Source organism: Geotrypetes seraphini, chromosome 6 (genome assembly GCF_902459505.1).
Source record: "Geotrypetes seraphini chromosome 6, aGeoSer1.1, whole genome shotgun sequence".
Lineage (NCBI taxonomy): Eukaryota > Metazoa > Chordata > Amphibia > Gymnophiona > Dermophiidae > Geotrypetes > Geotrypetes seraphini.
The window spans coordinates 187,961,960-187,986,374 of record NC_047089.1 but is presented as its reverse complement, the minus strand read 5'-3'; the positions used below and the strand labels follow the sequence as shown (position 1 = coordinate 187,986,374).

Below are 24,415 nucleotides of genomic sequence, written 5' to 3'. Positions count from 1 at the left end.
AAACTTAGCCCTATGCTTGTACTAAATATAATAATATAATTCCCAGATATGACCAGTTTCTGCTTCCTGTAAATTGCATAGAATTCTTTATGGGGAATCTTAGCGATCCACAAATACTAATGTACTATATAGTAGTTACCCTAAAGGATTCCATTAATAGCAGGAGCATAAGATCAGTATTTATGTCATAGCTCATTCCATTATAAGCTTATCTTGTTACAACATACAGTAGTATGTAATCTCCAGAAAGCAAAGTAATAATCATTATTCATTCCATATGATGTTCAGAGTCTAGAAATTTCCCTAAACATGCCCAGATGGCTATACATTTCCAAAATGTTCCATTCCTTTCTGCAATATTCATCTCATATCTATGTAACACCGAGTTCCACAAAAAAATGAGCGTTATGTACATTAGTATTTTTAAGTGTTTTCATTATCTGTTGTAGAGCTGATCAATTGAATATCATCTTCATCAATATGTATATATTCTGGTCTGATATGAAACAGAATTCCAGCATATGATTAAAGGGGCCTTAATATCCAATATCTCTGAGTATATAAGTTTTTCTCCTTAGAAAGAAGACTGGGCAAAGGAACTCTGTCTGAATTGTCTAACAGGAATCCATTTTATTTTCAAGCAAACCAGGTATTCATCTGCTGTTTTTGGCTGACCTAATAGGCATGATGGAGCGAAAGCTAGCCTTCTTCCTTCAAGTCTTTCTCTGAAATCTTTCTGTCTGATTTCTTTTCCGTTTTAGGAAGGATTGAGTTACAGCAGACTGCATTTTTTTCCTGCGTCCTTTCCTTCTTCTCCTCCTCCTGCCATGGCCCTGCATAGTGATTCATTTTTGGTGGGTGGGGAAGGATGAAGTGTGTGTGTGGGGGGGGGGGGGGAGCAGGGAGCAAGGGCTGGATTTGATTTTCTTTGGAGTTTTTGAAGTCCTACATCTGCCAGGTTTCTCTGTTTAGACATCTGCTGGCTGCAGGGGGTGGGGAATGGAGATACAGAGAAGCACCAAAACCAGATCCTGCACATAGTTATTTCCTGAAGGAGTCCAGCAGAGCATCTTAAAACTCTGAAACAAGGGAAGGGAACCTCACATCTTTTAAAGTCTCCCTGCACACTTTCATTTTTGGCACTGCTGAAGTGCAAAATCTACCTCTGAATGTATTCCCCGCTCTAACCATGGGAGCCAGTGAAAAGGAAAAAACTGAGCATCTACAGCGCTAAACTTAAAAAAAAAGGTGTGAAGGAATCTGAACAGCTTGGTATTGGGGGGGATTTAATGCAGATTTCTGATTCTACAAGATCTCCATGTGATGCATCCTTGAGAAGAAGCCATCTGGGTAAGTTGTCACATGCCATCCATGCTATGATGATCACAGATATTAGAGGGAGGATGCATTAGGACCCAGGACCAGTGTTGGGGGGGGAGGGGTGCAAACAGGGCAGTTACCTTGGCCCTCATTCTACTGGGAGTCCCTAACCCTGCTTAAAACTGAAGGAGGTGAGCTCTAGGTCTGGGATCCCCTTCCCAAGTTTCTGCCTGGGGCTGGGGCTTCAGTATGTTTAAGCCCTGACAGGATCTTTCATCCAAATAGAACTGAGCATAGCAGAAATCTCTTCTAACTACTGCCTTGGAGTGAAACTGGGCTCAGCTCTAGCCTACTCCAAACTAGAAGTCTGCACGGGAACGGGGATCACGGGAATCCCGCGGGTCTCGCGGGGGTCCCATGGGAATCCCCCCCTAACCCATGGGACTCCCACGGGGACCCCCCTCTGGCCCATGGGACTCCCACAGGGGGACCCCTCTAGCCAACGGGCCTCCCATGGGGATGGAAGGCTTTGGAAGCAGGGTTCATACATATAATATAATGGACACGCCAGCCTTAGTAAAAGAGGGGGTTTATAAGTTAATTAGCTGAACAGAAAACAGCAGCACAAACACAAAAGAAACTGTGGAATTGATGATCTTGTCAGAAGTAATTGCTGCTTTTTATGGGGACGGGCGGGGATGGAGGTAATTCCTTGCGGGGACGGGTGGGGACGGAGAGGATCCTGGCGGGGACGGGCAGGGATGGGTGAGATTTCTGTCCCCATGCAACTCTCTACTCCAAACTATATGAATGTAAAGATTATGAAAGGTAGAGGGCAGAGAGCTGTCTCAGGGCTGCACAGCCTGGTCACATGGCTGGTGGAGGGGAGAAGGAAGACAACGTGGAAGAGATGGATAAATCTACCTAGACTGGTAACTGTCATATAGTCCTGTTTTCTAATGAAACTAGTAACTGTTTTATGTTGGTTTTGAAAAGTAACTTACTCAACTGTGGTTATTCAAACCAATATATTACTATTGATATGTTATCGGTAATATATTACTGCTACTATTTATTTATTTAATTCGTTTTCTATACCATTTCCCCCAGAGAACTCAGAACGGGTTACAGGTTAAACATACATAATATGCAGTTAACAGGTTATAACTTGACATAGTTACAGTGCAAGGTTTATTAATATAAGTTTTTATCTTAACTCGATACATACTTGGGGGTCTAATACCATCACTTTTCTTACCCTTTCCTTCAATTTATTTCCTTTCATTTGACAATTGTCATTCTTTTCTCTCAGATTTAGAGTTATTGTCTGTTGTTCACTGTCTTATCTCCTCGGGAATGAGCGTACATTAAATTAACAATAAACCATAAGATGTTAATTACTAATATACAGTATTACTAGCCCAACTCTGGGGGGATATGATTCACTACTGGTTTTCTGGATGATATTTGTATTCCCTTCCCCCTCCTCTTTCTTGGACTTTGTAAAATTTATATATATAAGTGCCTTTATGGTGATAAATAAAGCATCCAAGACCTTAGAATCCACTGGTCTATGTGGTTGCCTAGCTCAGATTTATTTAGGCAAAATTGTTTGGGGGGTTTTCCACCTATTGCTACAGTGAGCATTGAAAGGGTACTTTCCTAATGTGACATCAGCAAATGTTCAAAGAAGAGCAACCAAGATGGTAAAGGGAATGGAACTCCTCTCGTATGAGGAAAGACTAAAACGGTTAGGGCTCTTCAGCTTGGAAAAGATACGGCTGAGGGGAGATATGATTGAAGTCCACAAAATCCTGAGTGGAATAGAACAAGTACAGGTGGATCGATTTTTCACTCTGTTAAAAATTACAAAGACTAGGAGACACTCGATGAAGTTACAGGGGAATTTTTTTTTAACTCAGAGAATAATTAAACTCTGGAAAGCGTTACCAGAGGATGTGGTAAGAGCGGATAGCGTAGCTGGTTTTAAGAAAGGTTTGTACAAATTCCTGGAGGAAAAGTCCATAGTCTGTTATTTTACTACTTGCGAGACGCTGTTACACACAGTGGTTATTTTACTATCTGTATCATACAGGCATTTGTTTGTTACCTTTATTTACTTTGTGGTTAATTTTACACCTTATTGACCATGGACCCCTGAGGAAGGTGTGTTGTCCGAAACACGGACCGTGTTGGTAATAAGGCTGTATATTACTGCATTCAAGTTTGGTACAATAAACATTGCCTGCATCTTGTACATAGCCTGCAGTTTTTTTTTGGTTTCTTCCTGTTATTGAGAAAGACATGGGGGAAGCCACTGCTTGCCCTCTATTGGTAGCATGGAATATTGCTACACCTTGGGTTTTGGCCAGGTACTGGATTGGCTACTGTGAGAACAGGCTACTGGGCTTGATGGACCATTGGTCTGACCCAGTAAAGCTATTCTTATGTTCTTCTCTTCCAGTTTTACATAAGAGGAAGATATTAGGATCCCATGGACACTAAAGTTCATTTGTATCTAGTAGTGCTGCCTGATTCATCAATGCACTTTGGTGAATCAATTTGAATCGATTCATTGTCTGAAAAATCAGACAGACCAATTCAGTGGCCTGTTCCCCGTTGACACCTAACATACCTCCGAGGCTTCCTATATGTAGCAGCTTTCCATTCATCCCTACCTCCTATCCCCCTGTACAGCTGCACCCCACTGACCCTCCTGAGACATGACATACCTCCAAGGCCTACTAAAGCAGCAGCAGCAGCAGTGATGCTCTGAATGGACTGCTTTGCAGCCTGCCCCACCGGGGTCTTCCCTCTGCCGCATCACTGATGATATCATCAGTGATGTGGCAGAGGGAAGCCCTAGTGGGGCGGGGCAGGGCAGGCCATGAAGCAGCCGGTTCAGAGCACCGCTGCCGCTGCTTTAGTAGGCCTTGGAGGTATGTAATGTCTCAGGAGGGTCAGTGGGGTGCAGCTGTACAGGGGGATAGGAGGTAGGGATGAATGGAAAGCTGCTACATATAGGAATGGGTAGGAGGGGAAGAAAGCTGCTGCTCAGGGGAATGGGAGGGGAGGAAAGATGCTGTACATGGGGGGGATAAAGGAGAGAAGAAGAATTTTACATAAAACTGTAGGTGGACTGCCTGCATTTAACTGTGCATTTCACCATTAAACATCTTGGGCATGGTACCTGTGTAGAGTATTTTTTGCAATATCAGTGTTCACAGTGCAGACTGCCAAAAAGAACCTTTAAATCATTCCTAGTTTATAGACTTGCATCCTGCTGCCCTCTGGGATTTGTAGTCCTGGCTTTAGCGTTTGAGATCAGCAGTACAGGTACCAGAATGCGGCGAAAGAGATGCAGCAGCGAGCAAGGCAGGACCAGCCTAAAGTGACCTTCTTACACCTACTCACATGATTGCAAAAGCCTCTATCAAACATGAGCATCAGGAAGTTATATCACAGGTGACATAACTTCCTTATGCTCATGGGGGGAACTGTAGCAGGATTCTGAAATTGGCAGTAGAGAATGGCACGGGGACAAATTTTTCCCCGTCCCCACGGCAACTCATTTTCCCATCCCCACGAGTTCTTTTCCTGTCCCTGCCCCATTCCTGCAAGCTCCGTCCTTATCTGCACAAGCCTCAAACACTTTAAAATCATAAGCGTCTGAGGCTTGTACGGTTAAGGCAGAGCTTACAAGAATGGGGCAGGGACAGCAAAAAAAAAAAAAAAACCCTCACGGGGTCAGAAAAGGGAAATTAAGTTCCTGCGGGGACGGAGACAAATTTGTCCCCATGTCATTCTCTATAACATGGTGACAAAATTCATGACCATTCCCATCCCTGCAGATATCCACGGGAAACAATCCTGGGTCATTCTTTAGTGTCTATCTTAACCTCAGTCCTTCTACACTAGCATTTTTCAATTCAAGGTTTGAGGGTCATGGTTGTGCCCATCCATACTCTGATTCTACCCTCTCTCCTTAAAGAATGACATGGAGTTGGTTTCCTGCGGGGACAGGAACAGTGATGAATTTTGTCACTGTGTCATTCTCTAATTGGCAGCTCCATGCAGAGAGCAAAAGGCTACAGGCTGTTCTTTACTATCTCTCCCTTTGCCCCTCCCCACTATGTTTTGCTTAGGAAGAATTCTTTTAACTAAATTACAATCTATCCTCTCCCTATTTTTCTCCACAGGACAGTTATTTGATTGTAGTTTCTGCCTAACTCTCAAGGTCAGATAAAAAGAGCAATGTGGCAGATTTGTGCAATCCCAGATGTTTCACTCCTTATAAGGTCCTTCCTGTCAGAAACAAGAATGCCAGTCACAAGGCACCCTTTCACCAGCTCTGCATGCTTCTCTGCACTGCACGTCATCTCACCTGAGTGTAACCTCGTTGCAAAAAAGAATTTTTTCTTACCTACACAGAAATAGGTTGATGCCTTAAACTTCTGAGGCCAAGTTAAGTCCAAGAGGTTTTATTGACTGGGCTCTATGACTGAGCCAAGAAAAAAAGTCACTGCAGAGAGAGCAATAATTCTTTTGCAAAAACAAAACCACAGTCAGGCAGCTTTCACTGGATATCTCTGTTAACTACAAGCCATATTCAGTACTTTCAGTTCTGCAGTTGCATATTCCTTATTGTTGCTGTTGAGATGGTTATAGAATCAGTGACTTTAGGTTTACACGTTGGCAAACCCTACACAACTCAGCAGCAATACTTCTCCTCCATGCCAAAAGGCTCAACCATGTCCTTCCCTTGTTTCTTCATCTCTACTGGCTCCCGTTTCCTTTCTCTGTTTCTTTTAAATTTCTCTCTCTTGCCCATAAGGCCTACTACTATTTCTGTCCTCCCTAATTCTTCTCTATACTCCTACCAGATCATTGTGAGCTCTTCCCATCACTTAGTACTACTCAATCTTCATCTTGCTTGAGTCTACAAGAAATGCAGTCTTTTATTTACTGGGGCCTAGGCTTTGCAGTAGCTTCCCACTGCACATTTACAGTGAGGTATCATTCAAAAAGTGTGGAGGAGCATAATAAAAAAAAAAGTCTAACTCCCCTTTTGGCCTAAGTCAGAAGACACTGAATTTGGCAGCAGGGAAATGTCCATTCTCAAAAAAAAAAAAGTCCAAATTGAGGTTCTTTTTGAGAATGGCCCACCTGCAAGTTCAGCAATCTACTGGCCCATACTGCCACTACATCTATCCCTACACCACATTCCTGACTAAAAAATCGCCCAAGTCCCAAACGCCCAAACCCAGACCTTTTAGGCGTAGAAGGAGCCAGCCCTTCACCTAAAATCTGGATTCTGTAACCGGTGTCTGTCAAAAACAGCACTCCTCCCCCCCAACAATCAGGGCAGGAGAGATGTCTATTCTCTCCTGCCGCAATCGAAATTCCCCCCAACAAACCCAATACTGGCATGAGAGATGCCGATTCTCTCCTACCGAAGCTGCGGCGAACCCTCCCCCGTGATTACCGACAGGAAGGCTCCCAAGCCCTCCTGCCAGCTCCCCAACCATCCCCCGAATATCGGTACCCCAACCCCATGAACACTTCCTCCGAACCAGCAGGAGGAAGCCCAAGCTCTTCTGCCAGAAGGCAAAACCCCCATGAGCTCCCCACCCCCTGAACAACCCCCCCTCCACCCTGGACCCCCTCCCCCCCACCCCAGCCCCCCCCCCCCACTAACCTTAAAGTTGGCTGGCTGGAATGTAGGGAGAGGGGAGACATGATCTAAACATTTAAGTACCTCACGGGACGTGTCGAAGTGGAAGATAATATTTTCTTTCTCAAGGGACCCTCGGCCACAAGAGGGCACCCGCTCAAACTCAGGGGCGGAAAATTTCATGGCGACACCAGAAAGTATTTCTTCACAGAGAGAGTGGTTGATCATTGGAACAAGCTTCCAGTGCAGGTGATCGAGGCAGACAGCGTGCCAGACTTTAAGAATAAATGGGATACCCATGTGGGATCCCTACGAGGGTCAAGATAAGGAAATTGGGTCATTAGGGCATAGACAGGGGGTGGGTAAGCAGAGTGGGCAGACTTAATGGGATGTAGCCCTTTTCTGCCATCATCTTCTATGTTTCTATGTTTCTGATCCGTCCATCCAGCAGGACCACCATCCTTGGAATGGCAGGCTTGCTCCTTCCCGGTGCATTGTGGGATGCACCAGGGAGGGGCCTAGGGCCTGATTGGTCCAGGCACCTAAAGCGCACTTATAGGCAGGGCCTTAGGCAACAAGGCCAACCAGAATTGGCCCAGTTGCCTTAGGCCCCTCCAATGGGCGGGGCCTTAGGCACATGGGATGGGTTGGCCTTCAGAGGCAGGGTAAAGGCCTAAGTTGGTTTTAGATACATCTAAAACCAGCTTTGATTATCGGTACTTGGATGATCTGTCTTTTTGATCGTCCAAGTACCAATTTAGGCCACTTTTTGAACATTTTTTAAAATTATTATGAGCCCCTTAACGTTTAAGGTCCTGCTGAAGATACACTATTTTACATTAGCTTTTGACCAGCTAACCTTGGTTTGATTTGCATTGAGCTGCCTGGACTACATTCCATGGTTATTTTTAAGTTTATTTTGCTTGTTCTCAATGACTGATTTCTGTCCTATTTAATTGGTGTTCCTGTCTAATACACTTCTCCACGGTTTCGATTATTCACAGTTTTTAGCTTGCTGGCTCCTCCCCCCAAATTACATCAGCTTGCAAAGAGAAATCGCTGATCCCAAGCGTTTACAGAGAAAATCGCTGATTCCCAGCATTTTCTTTTCTTTTTTGTAAAATCTTTATTAATTTTCAAAACTAATACAAAGTGCCATGAACTATACAAACATTAATAAACAACATAAGCACTTAAATTCCATCAATAACATTACAGAAGAAAAATATCCCTCCCCTTCCTTCCAGCAGTTCAACCAAGAAATAAAGCAAAAAGATATCACTCTACCCACCGACTTTCTTCACCGTGTTTTGCCTTTCCTTCAGGAACAGGCTAGGTCTCCCACCATGTTATTCGCAGTTTCACCATATCTACGATGGTTTTTAATAGAAAACAGCGAATAACATATGAAAAAGTAATTTGTGGTTTTTCTGTAAAGTGTAGTGTTCTTATACACTGCCTTGACCTGCCTGTTCAATTTAGGCGGAATATGAAATGATCATTAAATATTAAGCGTATCTTTGAAAACACTTCAGTCAACATGGGCTTGACACGTAGATTACATCAGAGGGTCAAATGGTGGGCGGCCAATAGAAAGAGCAGCACAGTGTTCCATATTAGAGAACTAGAATAGAGTCTTACACCTACTCACTAAACTGCTTGTGGATGAAAGTGCTATACTGTAGCTGTTGGGTCAAAAGAGAACTTAAACATGTCTACTGCTTGTGTTGTACCAGTAGTGGTACACTGGATATGTATGTAACATGCACTATGTGTGCCCAACTTACACTGCGTTACGTGTACTGTGACTAAATGACACTGTTTTCTAGCACTACTGATTTTGAACCTTTTCAGCAACTCTAAATTCCCTGGAAACATACAAATTATAAGAATTCTATTAATACATTTCATCTGTTTTCACCCTTACAGAGGTGCTCTTATAAACACCATTCCCTGTTGATCCAAGGCCTGGGACCACTCCACCACAAATTGTTGAAACTGTTTGTGCATCCCAAGGTCTGCGATGGAGTTCAGGCTGCCATTGCTTTCCTCACCGGGGCTACGTTGCCTCCCTCTGCTCTTCCTGACTCTGGTTCTGTGGCAGAGCCCTCTGGTGTATCCCCAGTCAGTGCTAACTGATGCAGAGATCGAAGAGTTCCTGCAGGGTTTCCTGAAGGTCATTGGCCCTGAAACAGAGGATGAGGAGGGTGCTGAGAATAAGGAGGAGGAGGAGGAGAGAGTGCCTGCTTCCAGGCCTGGCATTTCGGAGCCCGTCAAGACAGACACACGAGTAAAACCAGGAGATAAGAAAAAGGACAGCAAGGGAAGAATCGCTTTGGAGGCCAAGGAGGATGGTAAGTCGCCTGTGACAGAAGAGATGACACATTCCATTTAGTGAAGGTCAAATCAGGCTGCTGATACCTTTTATTGAACCAGTGTAAGGATTTGCCAGAGATTAGGCCATACAGGAGGTTTCAAGACCACAAAAAAAAAACCCAAAACTCTCTGTGACTGATTAAGGGGCCTATGTAGTCCTGAAACCTCATATACTACAATATCTCTGGATAAATATCTTGTGTTGGACAAATAAGTAAATATTGCACTCTCCTAGCAAAGAATCCAGTTATTTCTAAGAGCAGTATGGCTGCCAGAGCTTTGGGCTACAGAAAAATACTCTTGGGAAATCAGTTGTTGAGAATCTACTTTAATTACTGCCACCCACACTCTTGATATTTTTTTGGCTTACAGCCATGTTTTAACTCAACACAGAAAAGGAAGGAGATAGAGCTATTGCAAGGGTGCTCAGCAAAAGTTAACAGCACCGTAGGCCCCAGCCTTAATGAAAGAATCAAAAAACGGCAACTCTCTAAAAATTGGCAAGGAAGAGAGTAGAGTTTTGTCTCAGGGTTAGGAAGAGATTTTGTATCAGTTTTCTTGCAGGGATGCGCACAGCCAAAAGTTTCAGTTTCTGTTTGCTTTGTTTGGCTTTCCTCTCCAGTTTTCATGCATTCTTTTAATTTGTTTCATACGTGTTAAATAACACACATTAAATAACATTTTAATGCATGCAAATTGATTGTAAGCATGTTAATTCACTAAAGGAGAAAGTAATCAGTGTGAGCTACCACTAGGATGTGTTATTTTACTCTTAACCCCAGTTATTAGGAACTAGATCTCATTGCATAAAATGGGACCTGTGCTTAAAATAGCATGAGATAGGAAACCCCCTTTGATAAGTATGCCTCTTAACATGTTTAATGGAAAAGACAAAAATCCCCAGATATAAACTGAGCAGGAACAGCCATGGCTCCCAGTGTGGCCAATTTATATGTCACGAACTTGGAAGAGACGATCCTGTACAGTTCTGATTGGTTTAACAAAATGAGTACCTGGGTACGCTTTATTGGCGACGTATTTTGCATCTGTACAGGCACCAATCTTGAATTAGTAAATTTCCTTACTTGGTTGAACAGTATGGATAATAACTTGAAATTCACTATGAAATACAGTTTGAGGGAAGTAACGTTTTTAGACGTGAAAGTTACTAAAACAGACCAACAGTATTTTGTAAGCCTACGGATAAAAATACCTACCTGGCATACGATAGTTGTCACCCACCCAGGCTAAAACAGGCTTTACCTATAGGGCAGTTTCTTAGGATAAGACGTATTTGCTCTACTGATCAAGAATACAAGAAACAAGCTAAAAATTGAATTCAATGATTTAGGGCAAGATCTTATCTTGAATGGACCATTCAGCAAGCTTATCGTAGAGCTCTTTACGCCAATCCTACTTTGGTACTACTTCTTCAACATTGCCCCAAGCTGGAAAAGCATGTATGTGTCCTTTCCTACTCTGATAAGGCTTCCCAAATGGCAAAGAGTATTCGCCAACATTGGCATGTTTTATCCATGCATTCTGAATTCAGCGAGGGTCCTTGTGTCACCTACTCGAGACCCAAGAATTTAGCCAACCACCTTACCTCTGTGAAGGCTTTGGTACTACAGGTAGGTCTCATGGTCCTCAGGGGCACAAAGCGTGTGGAACCTGTGTTATATGTGAGCTATCCCTTCAGGGGGACACTTTCAAACATCCCCACACCAGGAAAATGTACAAACTTAAGGGCTGCACCACATGCAAATCCATGGGGGTAGTGTATGTCATTCTTTGCCCTTGCCCTCTTATGTATGTGGGATGCACCATGCGCCAGATACGAACTAGACTGTCTGAACATAAGAGTAGGCTTTCCCATGAGGTTACTAATGCCCCGATGGTCACTCACTGCATAGAGAAAGTGCATGCATTTCAGGATTTGAGGTGGATGGTACTTGAACAAATCCCTGAAACCTGGGTTAGTGACAGAAGATCTTACCTTCATTTACGTGAACAGTACTGGATTATTGAAATGGATACTGTTAGCCCGGCTGGACTGAATGTTACCATTGAATGGAGCGCTTTGCTGCAATTGCCTGTGCTTGTGTGTATGTTGTTGATAAAGCTTGTTCAAGATGACACGATCCTCAGATGTTTTAAATTGCCCTGCGTCTCTTCCATTTGTGTCTCACTGGCGGTATTCTACAAACTTGCGGCTTGCCCCCTCACGAAAGGTTTCTTCTCGTCTAAAGCTCCTGAAGAAGGGTGTTTAACTGAAACTATACCCGTTTAGCTACTAACCTGGTGGTTTTGCCTCGTTTGGAAATAGAGGAATCACTCTGAGAGTTTGAGAATTTTGGATACGAACTGTCCTGGCAGCCACCGCAAATAAGTTTTACAATCTTCGCTGGTTTTGAGTCCTAACCTTGAATCGTTGATAGCACTGCATTCTAAGTTTGTTGATTTAATATATACATATTTCTTTGTTGCACTTGCACTTTAAATTAACTATTAGTTGTGCACATGTGGGGCCTATGATGGTGCACAGCGTGGCTTGAGAAAGAGCCCCGCTTCAAAATGGTAAGCCAGGAGCACTGGTAATCAGCGCACCATAGCTTTTAGTATTGCACTGAGGCCTCCCATTTATATATTTATACCTTACTATTGCCCTTGTTTAAGGGTTGTGGCTTGTTTGTGTGCAGTGCTACCCACCCTTCTCGGTTTATATCTGGGGATTTTTGTCTTTTCCATTGTTCTGATATTTCCCTTTGGGTATTTGATATTGTGTCTAACATGTTGAAGGGCGTGTGAGCAGTATGGAGTGTTTGTGCCGTACCCCTCCTGAAGAAGCCAGCGGGTGAAACCTAGGTTGGGGGGTCGGTATTGTGAATAAACGTAGGAGCCCGGAGCAGTTATGTGTACCATCTACACCATTCAAAGTTAAGTTGTTGTGAAATTTATGATTTTATTTTTATTTAAGTTTTATTTTCTGTTATTTAGTCTTTGTTTGGTGGAGGAGACTGTGAACAACTATGATGGTCTCATTAACAGCTGCCCCGTGAACTTGTTTCACCGGACCTCAGCTGTGGGTCTGAGTGTTCACTTAACCACATCAGCCTTGTTTTGAAATTAGTGCTTGAAGTAAAACAAAGGTGATTAGTACAACAGTGATTTATAAGCATCGCCTTGGATAAATATATTCCCTTGCTGTTTTTTTATCTGGTATAATGAGCATTTTCCCACAGACATGGCACTATCTCACCACCAATTTTTCAGTAGTCTAAGAACGCATCCATTAGTTCATGCTGGTGGCCCACTTTTGCAATTTTCCCCATGGACGTCCTTCAGTCATTTGTTAAAAAGTGTTCTAAATTGAATAGAATGGAATTTTCATTCCATTCTCCCTCAGTTGTAAGCTCTGATTTTTTTTCAGTGCTGATGTAATTATCATATACCCAAATTGCAGTAAACCATATTGTGTGTGTGAGGGGGAGGGGTTGTTTGTGTGTGTTGCTGTGCTTTATGTGGGAGGGTCACTTTACGAGTAACCAGACTGTGGGGATGGGAGGGGAGCAGCAAAGGGATATGTCTTCTTCAGACCCTCTTTGTCTCTCAAGGTGTGATCACAAGCATGATGCAAAGCTCTAGGGTTCTCCAGAGCAAGAGGAAGCCTTTGTCATTGAACCAGCAGGAGCTGAGCCTGACTAACACAAACAAGGCCTGTGAGGGTTCATTTGGCTACTTCCCAGGCTCCGACTGATTGAAATGTGGTGCAGGGATCCTGAAGCAGAATGAGGTCTTCCAGCTGGGGCAGTAGAGCCTGTGTTTCAGTAAAAAGCCTAGTCATAGCTGTCTTCTTGGCCATGTTACTGCCCTTCTGAATAGGACCTTCTGTGCATAGGGAAGATAGGGGAAACAGGCAGTGGCATAGTAATGGAGGGGCAATCTGTCCAGGGCACCGTTTTGGTGGGAGCGCCAGCACCCGTCCTCCTCTCCACCCCACCCCACCCCGATCCTTCCCACTCCTCCCCCCACCGCACAGGGGAGGAACGCTACCGCTCCAGGTGCCTCTTACTCTCACTATGCCACTGGAAAGAGATTACTGAATTTTAAACACAAGGCAGCAAAACCCACAAAAGAATACCAATGAGACAATTTAAGCAATAGATTCTGGTAGATAGGGGGCGGCTCAAAATTCTCAGGACCTAAGCGGGCATGGAGTGAGACAGCAAGCCACAAGAAGATAAATGGGCACCAAGGGTATTGCTAAATGCAAACTCCTTTATTGGTAATCAAAATTGGGTAAAAGCATATAGGAAAATGAACAAATGGTAGTCACTCAATTCACAAAAATATAGAATCGCAATAGCCTTAGACCTGAAGCGTTCCTATAGGACAGCTGAGAAGATCCAGGGCTTTGCTGAAAGGGGCCTGAATCACAGGTGCATTCCGCACCTCCCACCCTGGGTGTGTGGTGGTTTCTGAATCACATTAATATTTTCTCTCTCCTTTGCTGATGGCCTTTTGGTGCACCTCTTGGATCCAGCTATCTCCCTGGCAAATTTGATGGACACCTTTAAAGAATATGGGGACTATTCAGGTTTTAAGCTTAATCTCGACAAATCCCTCACATTGGCCCCTTCCCCGCAGTTGCGGGACTCCTGGCTGGGTTCCTTCCCTCTCCAATGGGCAACTATTTCTTTTCGCTATCTTGGGATCACCTTGACGGTTACTACTTCTACCCTGTATTGTTGCAATGTGGACTCTGATATGTTACTCAGCCAAGTATTTCGCCCGATGGTCTCCTCTTCCTATCTCCTTGCATGGTAGGGTACACCTATTTAGCATGATTCTTTTTCCTAAGTGGCTCTACACCCTTCAGCTACTTGTGGCTTTAAAAAAGGATATTGGTAAATTGCAGTCCATGCTCTCTCGTTTCTGTTGGGGGGGAGGAGGCCGCTGGTCGCACTGAGGTATCTGATGGGGCCCTGGATGGTAGGGGGGATGGGGCTTCCTAATCTCCGATTGTATAACGTAGCATGCTTGATGCAACATCTCGGGGAGTGGCTCTCCGGTCGTCAGGATTTTACCCCTAAGGCCCTTGAACGAGCTTTATTTGCACCATGGCACATCTTCTCTTTAGTGCAGACACCTCGATCTATACTGCCCGCTCAGCTAAAACACAACATACTGTTGAGTTCGTTGAGGGTGATTTGGTCCTACGTGTTGCACCACTGGAACAGGCAGCCGTCGGTCACTAGATACTTACCCATTCAGGGTAATTTGCAGTTTCGTCTGGGTATGGACAATGCTAGTTTTCGCAGACTGGTGTTGCGGGGTCTCACCTTGCTTGCCCACATTCTGCATGCTGATGGTTCTATTCTGTCTATTCTTCATTAGGTGATTTTTCAGGGGGGGGACTTTCTGGCTTACAAGCAGATTCAACACTATGTTCAGTCCCTCCAACCCACCGCTTTGACTTTTCTTATTGAAGACAAATTTGCAGAGTTTCTCGCACCCTATATGGAGGACGGGTTTACGGTGACTGGCCTTTATAGAGACTTTCAACACCTTGCAGTGCTGGTGGATCGAGGTACGCTAAGGAACATTGGTGTTGAGATCTGGGGATATCGTGCGATGCTTTGGACCTCCTTTCTTTAATCTGGAGGGTGCCTGGAATCTCAGTCAATGTGGATTTGCGTGAATGTCAATTTCGGTTGCTTCACCGTGGGTACTTTACACGGAGCCAATTACATCTCTCTGGCTATACAGAATCTTTTTTGTGCCTTAAATGCTCCCAGCAACCTCACTTTTTTCATGCCTTCTGCTCCTGCATGAAAATTAAATGTTTTTTGGCGGCAGGTTCTGTCATACGTCCAGGGCATTTTGGCTTGCCCTATTCCTCTCTATGCAGCTGGCCTTTTATTAGATAAGTATGAAGCTTTCCGTTTGCCTCGTAATGGTCAGCAGCAGTTCATGAGGAGGGTGGGAGTCTTGGGGAAGAAATTAATTCTCTCGGTTTGGATCAGGGATACCTTATCCTCCTTTTGGGCTTGGAGAAACCGACTGCATGTTCTGCTGCTGATGGAACGGAGGGCAGCCTGTCACAGTCTTCGTCGAAAGAGGCAGTTTCTCCAAATTTGGGATCCCTCTATTCAGTCTTTGTCCCCAAGAGTCCGAAGTGACATTTTGAACTCCTTCTAACCTCGATTCAAGCAGGTGCACTGGTGAGCGGTGGGCGCGGGGGGGGGGTGTCCTGGGTGCGTGAGGGGCCACTTTATTTTATTTTCCAACCTAGTCCCGTTTTGGGTTTTTTTTTCTTTCTTCTTTTCTGGTCTGTAGTTTCGGGGGAATGTGGAGCTTGCGGTTTCTGAGTCCAAGTCTACTGCACTGAATATTCTGCTTTGAGTCTGGTTCTGGAGGGAGGGAAGGAAAGGGGGAGGGGACGGGTTGGAGTGTTGGATCTGTATTGCTTGTATCTTGATTGCAGCTGGTTGTATTCCATGGTTGATTGTATTTGTATTTTTTTGAAAATAAAAATTAATTATACATAATATTTTCTCTCTTGGGGAAGAGACAAACCCAAGAAGAAGAGAGGAGGAGAGGAAATCCTAGAACAGGGGTTCTTAACCTGGGGTCCGTGGACCCCTAGGGGATCCATGGATGGTTTCAGAGGGTCCGTGAGGACCAGATAAAAATTATGTATTAAAAAAATTTATATATATAGTATAAAGGCAAACCAAATGCACATCAAACAAAATTAACATTAACATATCAATCTTTATCAAGCTGGAGTTCTTACTTCATCTTGAAGTAAGAACCCATAGGGACAATGCAATGCCAAATTTATTCAACATTCAATCTATACATAAATGCATTGATGAACAGCCCGGTACTGTTGATTTTTCTCACAGATAACGAGCAGTAGTGGTAGTAGTAATGGTAGTAGAAAACGTAGTAGTAGATCTGTTTTAATTTGCCCAAGAGGATTGCATTACATAATTATAGTGAATGGCCATTACTTTTTACATAAAAAGGAGTGTTTTTTTTTTAGATTGTTTACTTTAAAGTTTAATAATACTTTGTGTATGTCATATATGGATGACACAATCAAATCTCAAAAAATAAAGTACATTATATTCATTGCATGCAAAGTTGTGTTTATGTGAATATTTCTGGGAAAGGGAGGCTATAGCTTTCATCAGATTCTTAAAGGGGTCTGCGACTCATAAAAGGTTAAGAATCGCTCTCATAGAGGAGCGCGTCAGATAAGTTTGTAGCTTAGTCTTCTGGGGTGGCAGCACTAACCCCAAGCCACTGACCTAGCCAGCAGAGACAGCGTTTCAGGGTATCCAGCAGCCTTTCCCGCATCCCCGCAAGAAGATGCTGAACTCCGGCAAACATGCTTCTTCCATCATGTGTGAAAGGAAGAATACCATCATCTGTACCACAAAAGGCAAATTGGCACATCCTCATAGTGACTAGAGCTACAGTCTCAGCACCCTGAGGTTGTGGGTTCAAACCCCATGCTTCTCCCTGTGACTCTGGGCAAGTCACTTAATCCTCCACTACTCCAGGTACATTAGATTGTGAGCCCACCGGGACAGTTAGAGAAAATGCTTGAAGTACCCGTATGTAAACTAGTGGTGTAGCAAGGGTGAGAGGCACCTGAGGCAGTGGCGGCGCCCCCTGCCCTCTTCTTTACCTCCACTCCATCTGTACCTTCCCTGCCCCCTCCTGCTGCCCACGCGTGCCCCTTCCCTTTCCCAGTATCTCTTTAACGTTCCCAGCGCGAGCAGGAACCCCAAACTGCTGCTCGTGCCAGCATCAGCTCTTCCTCTGATGTCACCTCCTAGGTGCGGGTCCAGGAAGTGAAGTCAGAGGAAGAGCCGACTCTGGCGCGAGCAGCAGTTTGGGGTTTCTTCTCGTACCGGGAACATTAAAGAGGTGCATGGAATGGGAAGGGGTATGCACGAACAGTAGTGGGGGTGGGTGGGAAAGGAGCGGAAGGAGAGCGGAGAGGAGGGCGGCGTCTGGGGCAGGCCATCCCCCACCCTTACTATGCCACTGATGTAAACCATTTTGAGTGTGGTTATATAACTACAAAAAGGCAGACTACAAGTCCCAATCCCTCCCCCCCCTTCATGACTGTGCATTCTATTAAGTCAGATTAGAAGTAGGGACTCCTAAATGTTCCCTTTCTGTAGACACAGAGAGAACATTGTTGTGATCCTCTTACACTGATAAAACATATGAAAGAGATTGTGTGTGTGTGTGTGTGTGTATGGGGGGGGGAGTAGTTATTAATGTGGTCTACCATTAAGATGGGTTAAATGTACTACTATCTCATGCTAGTTTGGCACAGGATCTATGGGCTAGATTTACTGAGCAAACCGATCGTGTACTGATCGTTTTGCAACCCGATTTTCCTCCAACCCAATTCACTAACCTTTGTGCCGATCCAAGTCTGATCCGTGCATGCAAATGAGGGGAAGCGGCATGCAAAGTAGGCAGGCAACGATTCACTAAACAAAAATCTTGCAAACCGACTGGGCTGGCCGATCAACAAGAAGTGACTGCTGGGGACCAGTCGCTCACGTACTTTCTGACTGTCCTGCCAGCCCTGAAATAAACCTGCTCTCTGCCTCTCCCGACTCTCCTGCTCTGTGCCGCCCGTCCCTGCAGTGTGAGCCCATGGTTTTAACCCGCAGGTTAAAACCACGGGCTCGCACTGCAGGGAAGGGCGGCAGAGAGCAGGAGAGTCGGGGCCAGTAAAAAAAAAAAAACAAAAACCAGACCATCACAAGCAAAGTAGATGGTCTGTGTCGTTGGATGGAGGCATGCCTCCAATCGCCCCCATTTGCACGAAGATGGTTGGTGAATCAGTCGGCCTGCCTCCAATCGCCCACGGATCGGAGGTTAGTGAATCTAGCCCTATGTTATTCAATGAGTCTTAGATCCTAATAACTGGAGTTAATGATAAAATACATCTTAATGGCAGCCTACATTGTTAGCTAAGCCCCTGAGTGTGCAACAGTAATATGTGAGGAGAGACTGAGTGTGTGTGACAAAGTGAGCATGTGTATGTGTGAGAGGGATTTTGAGAATATGGCTTTGTGTACATGAGTAGATATGGGGAGAATGGCGAACGTGCAAGAGGTAGTGTGAGTGAGATTGGGAGAGAGTGTAGGTGTCAGCATGTGGGGAAATGTGAATATATGTGGGTGAGTGTGATATTGAGAGTCAGAGAGAGAGAGATTGTGTGTATGAAAGTGTGTGAGAGTGAGTGAGTGTGTCTTGATGCTTCTTGTAGTAATAATAATAATAATAATAATATAAGAAGAGTTATTTGTGATATAGACCAGTGAGTCCCAGACTAGAGAATGACACGGGGAAAAAATCTGTCCCCGTCACTGCACCGTCCCCGGCCCACCATCCTCTGCACCGCCCCGTCACCGCCGTTCCCTTCACCGCCCCGTCACCGTAACCGCCATCCCTTTCACCGCCCCGTCCCCGTCCCTGCAGCATCCATATAAGCCTTAGTACTGCAATATTTAGCTTATTCCTTTCTTATAAATCAAAGTTCCGGCTGCTGAACTAGAGAAAGAGATGTTCAGCTGGCAGGGCTTTGTTTATAAATTCTTATCAACACAACTAATATACTACTTTATCCTAAAGCAAAAAATAAATAAATAGAATTTTTTTTTTCTACCTTTGTTGTTTGGTTTCTGCTTTCCACATCTTCTCATTCAATTCCTTCCATCCACTGTGTGTCTTCTCTCTGCGTCTTCCGTTTGCTGTTACTGTGCCTCTCCCTTCACCCCCTCCCACAATTGGTCTAGCACCCATCTTCTTCCCTCCGCTCCCCCATAGTCTGGCATCTGTCTTCTTCCCTTCCAGCGTCTTCTCCCCACTCTGCCTTCCACATTTCCCTTCAGGGTCTGTTCCTCTCTACCCTCTTTCAATGTCTGTTCTATTCCTTTCCATCACCACCCTTCCCTCCCTCCTTTACCATCTGTTCCTTTCTATCACCCTTCTTTCATATCTTCTATCAGTCCCCCCACCATCACTAGCAGTCTCTCTTCTCCCTTACCATGAGCAAATAGAACTTCTGAAAATTGTATTGCTGAGGCATTATTTCTAATGCCTCAGCAATAGACATCAATTTTATAATTCTTACTGTCTGCTCTGATTTCATTCACAATTTGGTTTGTGTTGTGGCTGAGGATTCTATGAGGCATTTAACCTTTTCCTGTCTCTTGAACTGTGATTTCAAGTTGATTCCTTCAATAATGGAGTCTCACGGCAGTAGCAGTTTTCTCTTTTGGGCTCTTTTGACATTGTTTAAGGGATTTCTTGTACATTTGGTGCTGGTCTTCTTTGAGGTCACTTCAGAATCTATTTCCAAGGAAGAGAAACTTTTTCCCTTTCACTCCCTCCTTCCTTGTGTGAGCTGGGAACACGCGGTCCCCGCAGCCCCCACCCGCACACCGGCTCGATCGTTTAACCAGCTTCCTCTCTCCACCTCACCTTAGTTTGCCGGCTTTCTTTTTCAGCGACCGGCACGCTTTCAAAGAGCCACGCACATGCGGCTGCTCAAAGTTCAATCTTCTGCTCTGCTGCAACTTCCTGTTTCCGGTTGGGTCAGAGCAGAAGATTGAATACTGAGCAGCCGTGCATGCGCGGCTCTTTGAAAGCGTGCCGGTCGCCGAAAAAGAAAGCCGGCAAACTAAGGTGAGGTGGAGAGAGGAAGCTGGTTAAATGATCGAGCCGGCGTGCGGGTGGGGGCTGTGGGGACCGCGCGATCCTTGATGCCTCACTGCGGTGACAAGACCATTCACCGCTCCACAGGGCGGTGAATGGCTTTGTCCCCGTCCCCACAGAGGCTGCTATTTTTCATTCCCCGTTTTGGCGGAATACCCGTGGCTAAACGCAGTAGCTGTGGGTAAACCGCCACCGTGTCATTCTCTATCCCAGACCTGCACCAGTTCAACTGTTGCTCCCCCAGTACCTGCTCACCAGCCTGAAGAGAGGAAGCCTGAAGCTGATAACAGAGCTTGGCTCTCCCTTTTCTATCTCCCCTAGGACTGGCCATACATACATACATATACACAAAACCCCAAAACATGACAGCAGGCAGACCTTTACCCACCTATTGATGGCACATATTTTGAACATTTTATGAACATCAAGTGGAATTAAACATAGAGTCACTTCTCCTTCTGTATCCACGGGAGTTAGGGGCAGAGCTGGCCCGCGAATATTAAAAAACTGCGAATAATATTCAGGCCAGATCTGCCCCTAACCCCCGCTTCCCTCTGGCTATTTTAAGCCCTGTAGGCCCCTCCTTAAGCCTTACCTGGTGGTCTAGCGGGTTTCCAGGGCAGGAGCGATCTTCCCAAGCTCCTGCCCCGTGCAGATCGCTCATAGGAAATGGCTGCCTTGAGCTCCTGTCGTAGTCTGGTCCAAAATTCTGATTGCTTCAGAAAATATAAAGGAGTTTTCTTAAATGATATGTAGCTGTCCCATGTCTGAGAGGGTTAAAATGAAATTAGCAACCTAGAAATGAGTGTGAAAATATGATGTGTTTTTTTAAACCAATGGAAATGTAGAAAATGGTTTTCACTTGATTTCTCTTAGTAGACCTTCTTTCTGACATACAGAACTAAAAGTATTATTGCTGTTTTTAAATGAATATGAAAAGGAATATGTGGTTGAAATTTCCACTAAGGTTAAGAAATGGTTGCCTTGTTCAGGGATAGTGTCATGCTAGGTGGTTTCTGGTATTTTCTTTTGGAAATGTTTCAATACAAACAAAATCCAGTAGATAGAGAAACTTGGTGGATGTGTTTATCCCAGTCTAAGTATCGCTTATGAGCAGTGAGAATGTGCCAAAGCCATGGTGTGGACCTGGGAGTGGCCAAAACGTGGATAGACAAATACATGGGAAGAACTGGGACAATCTACTTGCCAACTGAAGGGGAAGGGCTTAATCTTTCATAGAAAAGCATGTTATGCATTTTTTTTTTAAATAAAGAATAAGAAATTCACAGAAATTGAATGAATTGAACTATTCATTTTTTTAAATAATTTCTCTTTGTAACTTAATGTTTATTGAAAAAATATAGAAAAGCCATAGGCATACACCCTCAGATTCTATATACGAGCTCAAAATTACACATGCAAATTTGGGCACATGCCCAATTTGCATGCACAATATACAGTAGAATCTCAACAATTGGCATTCAATTAACCGGCACTCTCAACCAACCAAGCAAAAAAACTGTTGGCACAAAAAAATAGTTGTCTCCCGTGCTCCTAAGACAACGTCCAAAGTGGTGCTCCTGATCCAATAACCTCCCCTCCCTCCAACCCCATAGACATCAGCAGCAGCCACAAATCTCCCTCCCTCCAGCTCCCGAAGCATCGCGGTAGCCACCAATCTCCTTCCCTGCCTCTGTTCCCAAAGCAGCAGAGCCAGTCCTGACAACCTCCTCCCTCCCTCCTTCCGTTCCCAAAGCAGTAGAAGTGCCGGTAAACAGGCAGCTTCTGGCCATCCCCAGCAGGGCCTTTACTCTGTTGCGTCACTTCCAATGTGGCAGAGGAAAGGCCCTGTCAGGGCTGGCCAGAGCTGCCTGTTTACCAGCGCTTCCCCTGCTTGCCGGCTGCCGCTACATCATCGAGTGAGAGAGGGAGGGGGGTTGTCAGGACCAGTTCTACTGCTTTGGAAACAGAGGGAGGAAAGGGGTTATCAGGACCGGCTCTGCTGCTTCAGGTAAGAGAGGGAGAGAGTTGGGGGAGAAGGGGAAAGAGAAACTGAGAGAAAAGGGGGGGGGGAGAGAAAGTGGAAGGGGGGGGAAAGGAGAGAAAGTGACCAAGAAAGAAAGGAAGAAAATGCTGGCCCTACAAGTGGGGGGAATGATAAAGTGAGGTAGGAAAGGAGACACAACTATTTTTACAGTAACTCTTAAAACCACAGTTATCTGGCATCCACCAGTCCCCATGGGTGCTGGATAACTGAGATTCTACTGTAATTGAGTAACAAGCCAGTTAGCACCAATAAATGGGTATTAACAATCGCTTATTGGCATTAATTGCCAACAATTTGGATTTACTCTCACATTTTGCTGAGGGCTATTCTAAAAAGATGCACATATAAATCTCTTAGCATGCAACTGAAAAGGGGGTGTGGCCAGGCATTCATTAAAGTATTATAGAATTCAGCAACCTGCACCTAATTTAGGTGTGGCGCTCTACACCAGGTTTCAGTTGGTGTAAATCCTCACACCAAATGATGCCCAACTTGGAGCACCATTTATACGAGGGGCCACTGAAAAGTTCTCAGCCCAACTACGAAGAGAATGATGTGGAGTCATGAAACTTACAAGTTATTCCACACTTTTTGTTTCATTTCATATCACTGAAATGAAAAGTGTCAAGAAAAGTGTAGAATAACTTGTAAGTTCATGGCTCCACATCATTCCCTTCTTGGCTGGGTTGAGAATTTTTCAGCGGCCCCTCATATTGTGATGTCATAATGCCTCATTCCACCAATGCCTAAGAGCCAACCTCATTGGTGATGTCACAATGGCTTGGCTTCCCTATACTTGTGCCCATTTACTAGATGCATTTGCCTCACTGAAACGAAAAGTGTTAAGAGAAGTGTAGAATAACTTGTAAGTTTCATGGCTCTGCATCATTCTCTTCTTGGTTGGGTGGAGACCATTTTAGCAGCCCCTCATAGAACAGTGCTCAACACTCATGTTTTTTCAGCACCCAAATTCAAATTTATAGAATCTAGCCCATAATGTATAACAAGAATACAACTAACAAAATACCAGAGTTTCCCCAAACACCTCTTTTTATAGTGATGTAGTGTTTTAGCAACTGTAACAACTCAATAGAAAATGATCTTTTGTGGGTTGTGGCAGCATCCACAAGATAAGAATAATCCAATTGTGATGGCTGTACATGAGTTTTCAGGACCACAGAGGTCCCTAGTTTAAAAATGATTTGTATAGTGCCGTTAATCTGAAAGAGCACTATGTGCCCCCGCCCCCTGCCCCCCCCACCCCCATCCCAGAGTGGAAAGTTCCATCTGCTGCTTAATCTGTATGGCAGCTGCGAAAGGGAACATGGGTGTAGGAACTGAATTATTATCATCTAATGACAACTACAGACCTGTAAACCATTCTGAGCTCTCCTGGGAGAACGGTATAGAAAACTGAATGAATGAATGAATGAGGCTCAAGGAATTTGATGATTTTCCCAAGGTCAGTAGGAGGTCAATATTTGAACATGAATCTTTTGTTTTGATGTTTGGTTATCCGTCCATTAAAATCAAATTGTGTGTCCTTCTGTTCATGATAAAAAGACAGAGTTGGTAATTCTGGAAGGGGCAGGAGGTGCAATATTTAAAGCAGTTGAGACTGAGGTTAGGAACCAGGGAAGGAAATGTGGGTGAGGTTAGGGCTAAGGAGACAAAAATGAGAAGAGAGGAGAAAAGACAGTCCTTCATTTGGAGTGGAGAGATAGGTAGGGAGAGATCTGAACACCCACAGGGGAAGTAGAGCAAAGGGAGCTTGTTTGCTACTGCCTATATTTTAATAACTATCTATATAATCATCATGTATTCATTTATTTCTTTCGTTCAGCACTTGGGCCCACTTTTATCAAGCTGTGTTAAGGTTTCTTTTTAATGCAGGCCACTGTGGTAAAAGCTCCAATGCTCATAGAATTCCTATGAGTGTTGGAGTTTTTACCGTAGTGACTCACAATACAAAACCCTAACGCAGCTTAATAAAAGGGGGACAACCAGATCTCCAACCTTCTGATGACCACCCCTGACTACTAGACATTCAGAAAAGAAATAAAAACTATACTTCCTGAAGCAGCCCTAACTTCACATTCTCTTAATAACTCTAAATTTGATAAACGTGCTTCCATTGTTATCCCTTTTCAAATCTTTTGTAAGCCGCCTTACTCTTAACAACCCGAGAAATGTCAAAAGATCCACCCTTTACCACTCTAGTAAATCAATCGTTCTCC

The 24,415-nt window shown here is 44.4% G+C and overlaps 1 protein-coding gene across 2 annotated transcripts in view; it reads left to right on the top strand.

The window, feature by feature from the left end:
• Positions 1-950: 950 nt before the first annotated feature.
• AEBP1 (AE binding protein 1) overlaps positions 951-24,415 on the top strand; it is a 119,060-nt gene continuing 95,595 nt past the window's right edge. Inside the window, exons 1-2 of one of the 2 annotated variants that reach the window (XM_033948756.1) lie at positions 951-1,350; positions 8,924-9,348. In XM_033948756.1, the coding sequence (XP_033804647.1) occupies positions 9,018-9,348 (331 nt within the window). In that variant the 5' untranslated portion in view covers positions 951-1,350; positions 8,924-9,017. Of the gene's footprint in view, positions 1,351-2,231; positions 2,253-8,923; positions 9,349-24,415 lie in introns of those variants that run through there. The other variant, XM_033948757.1, reaches the window with a different exon arrangement.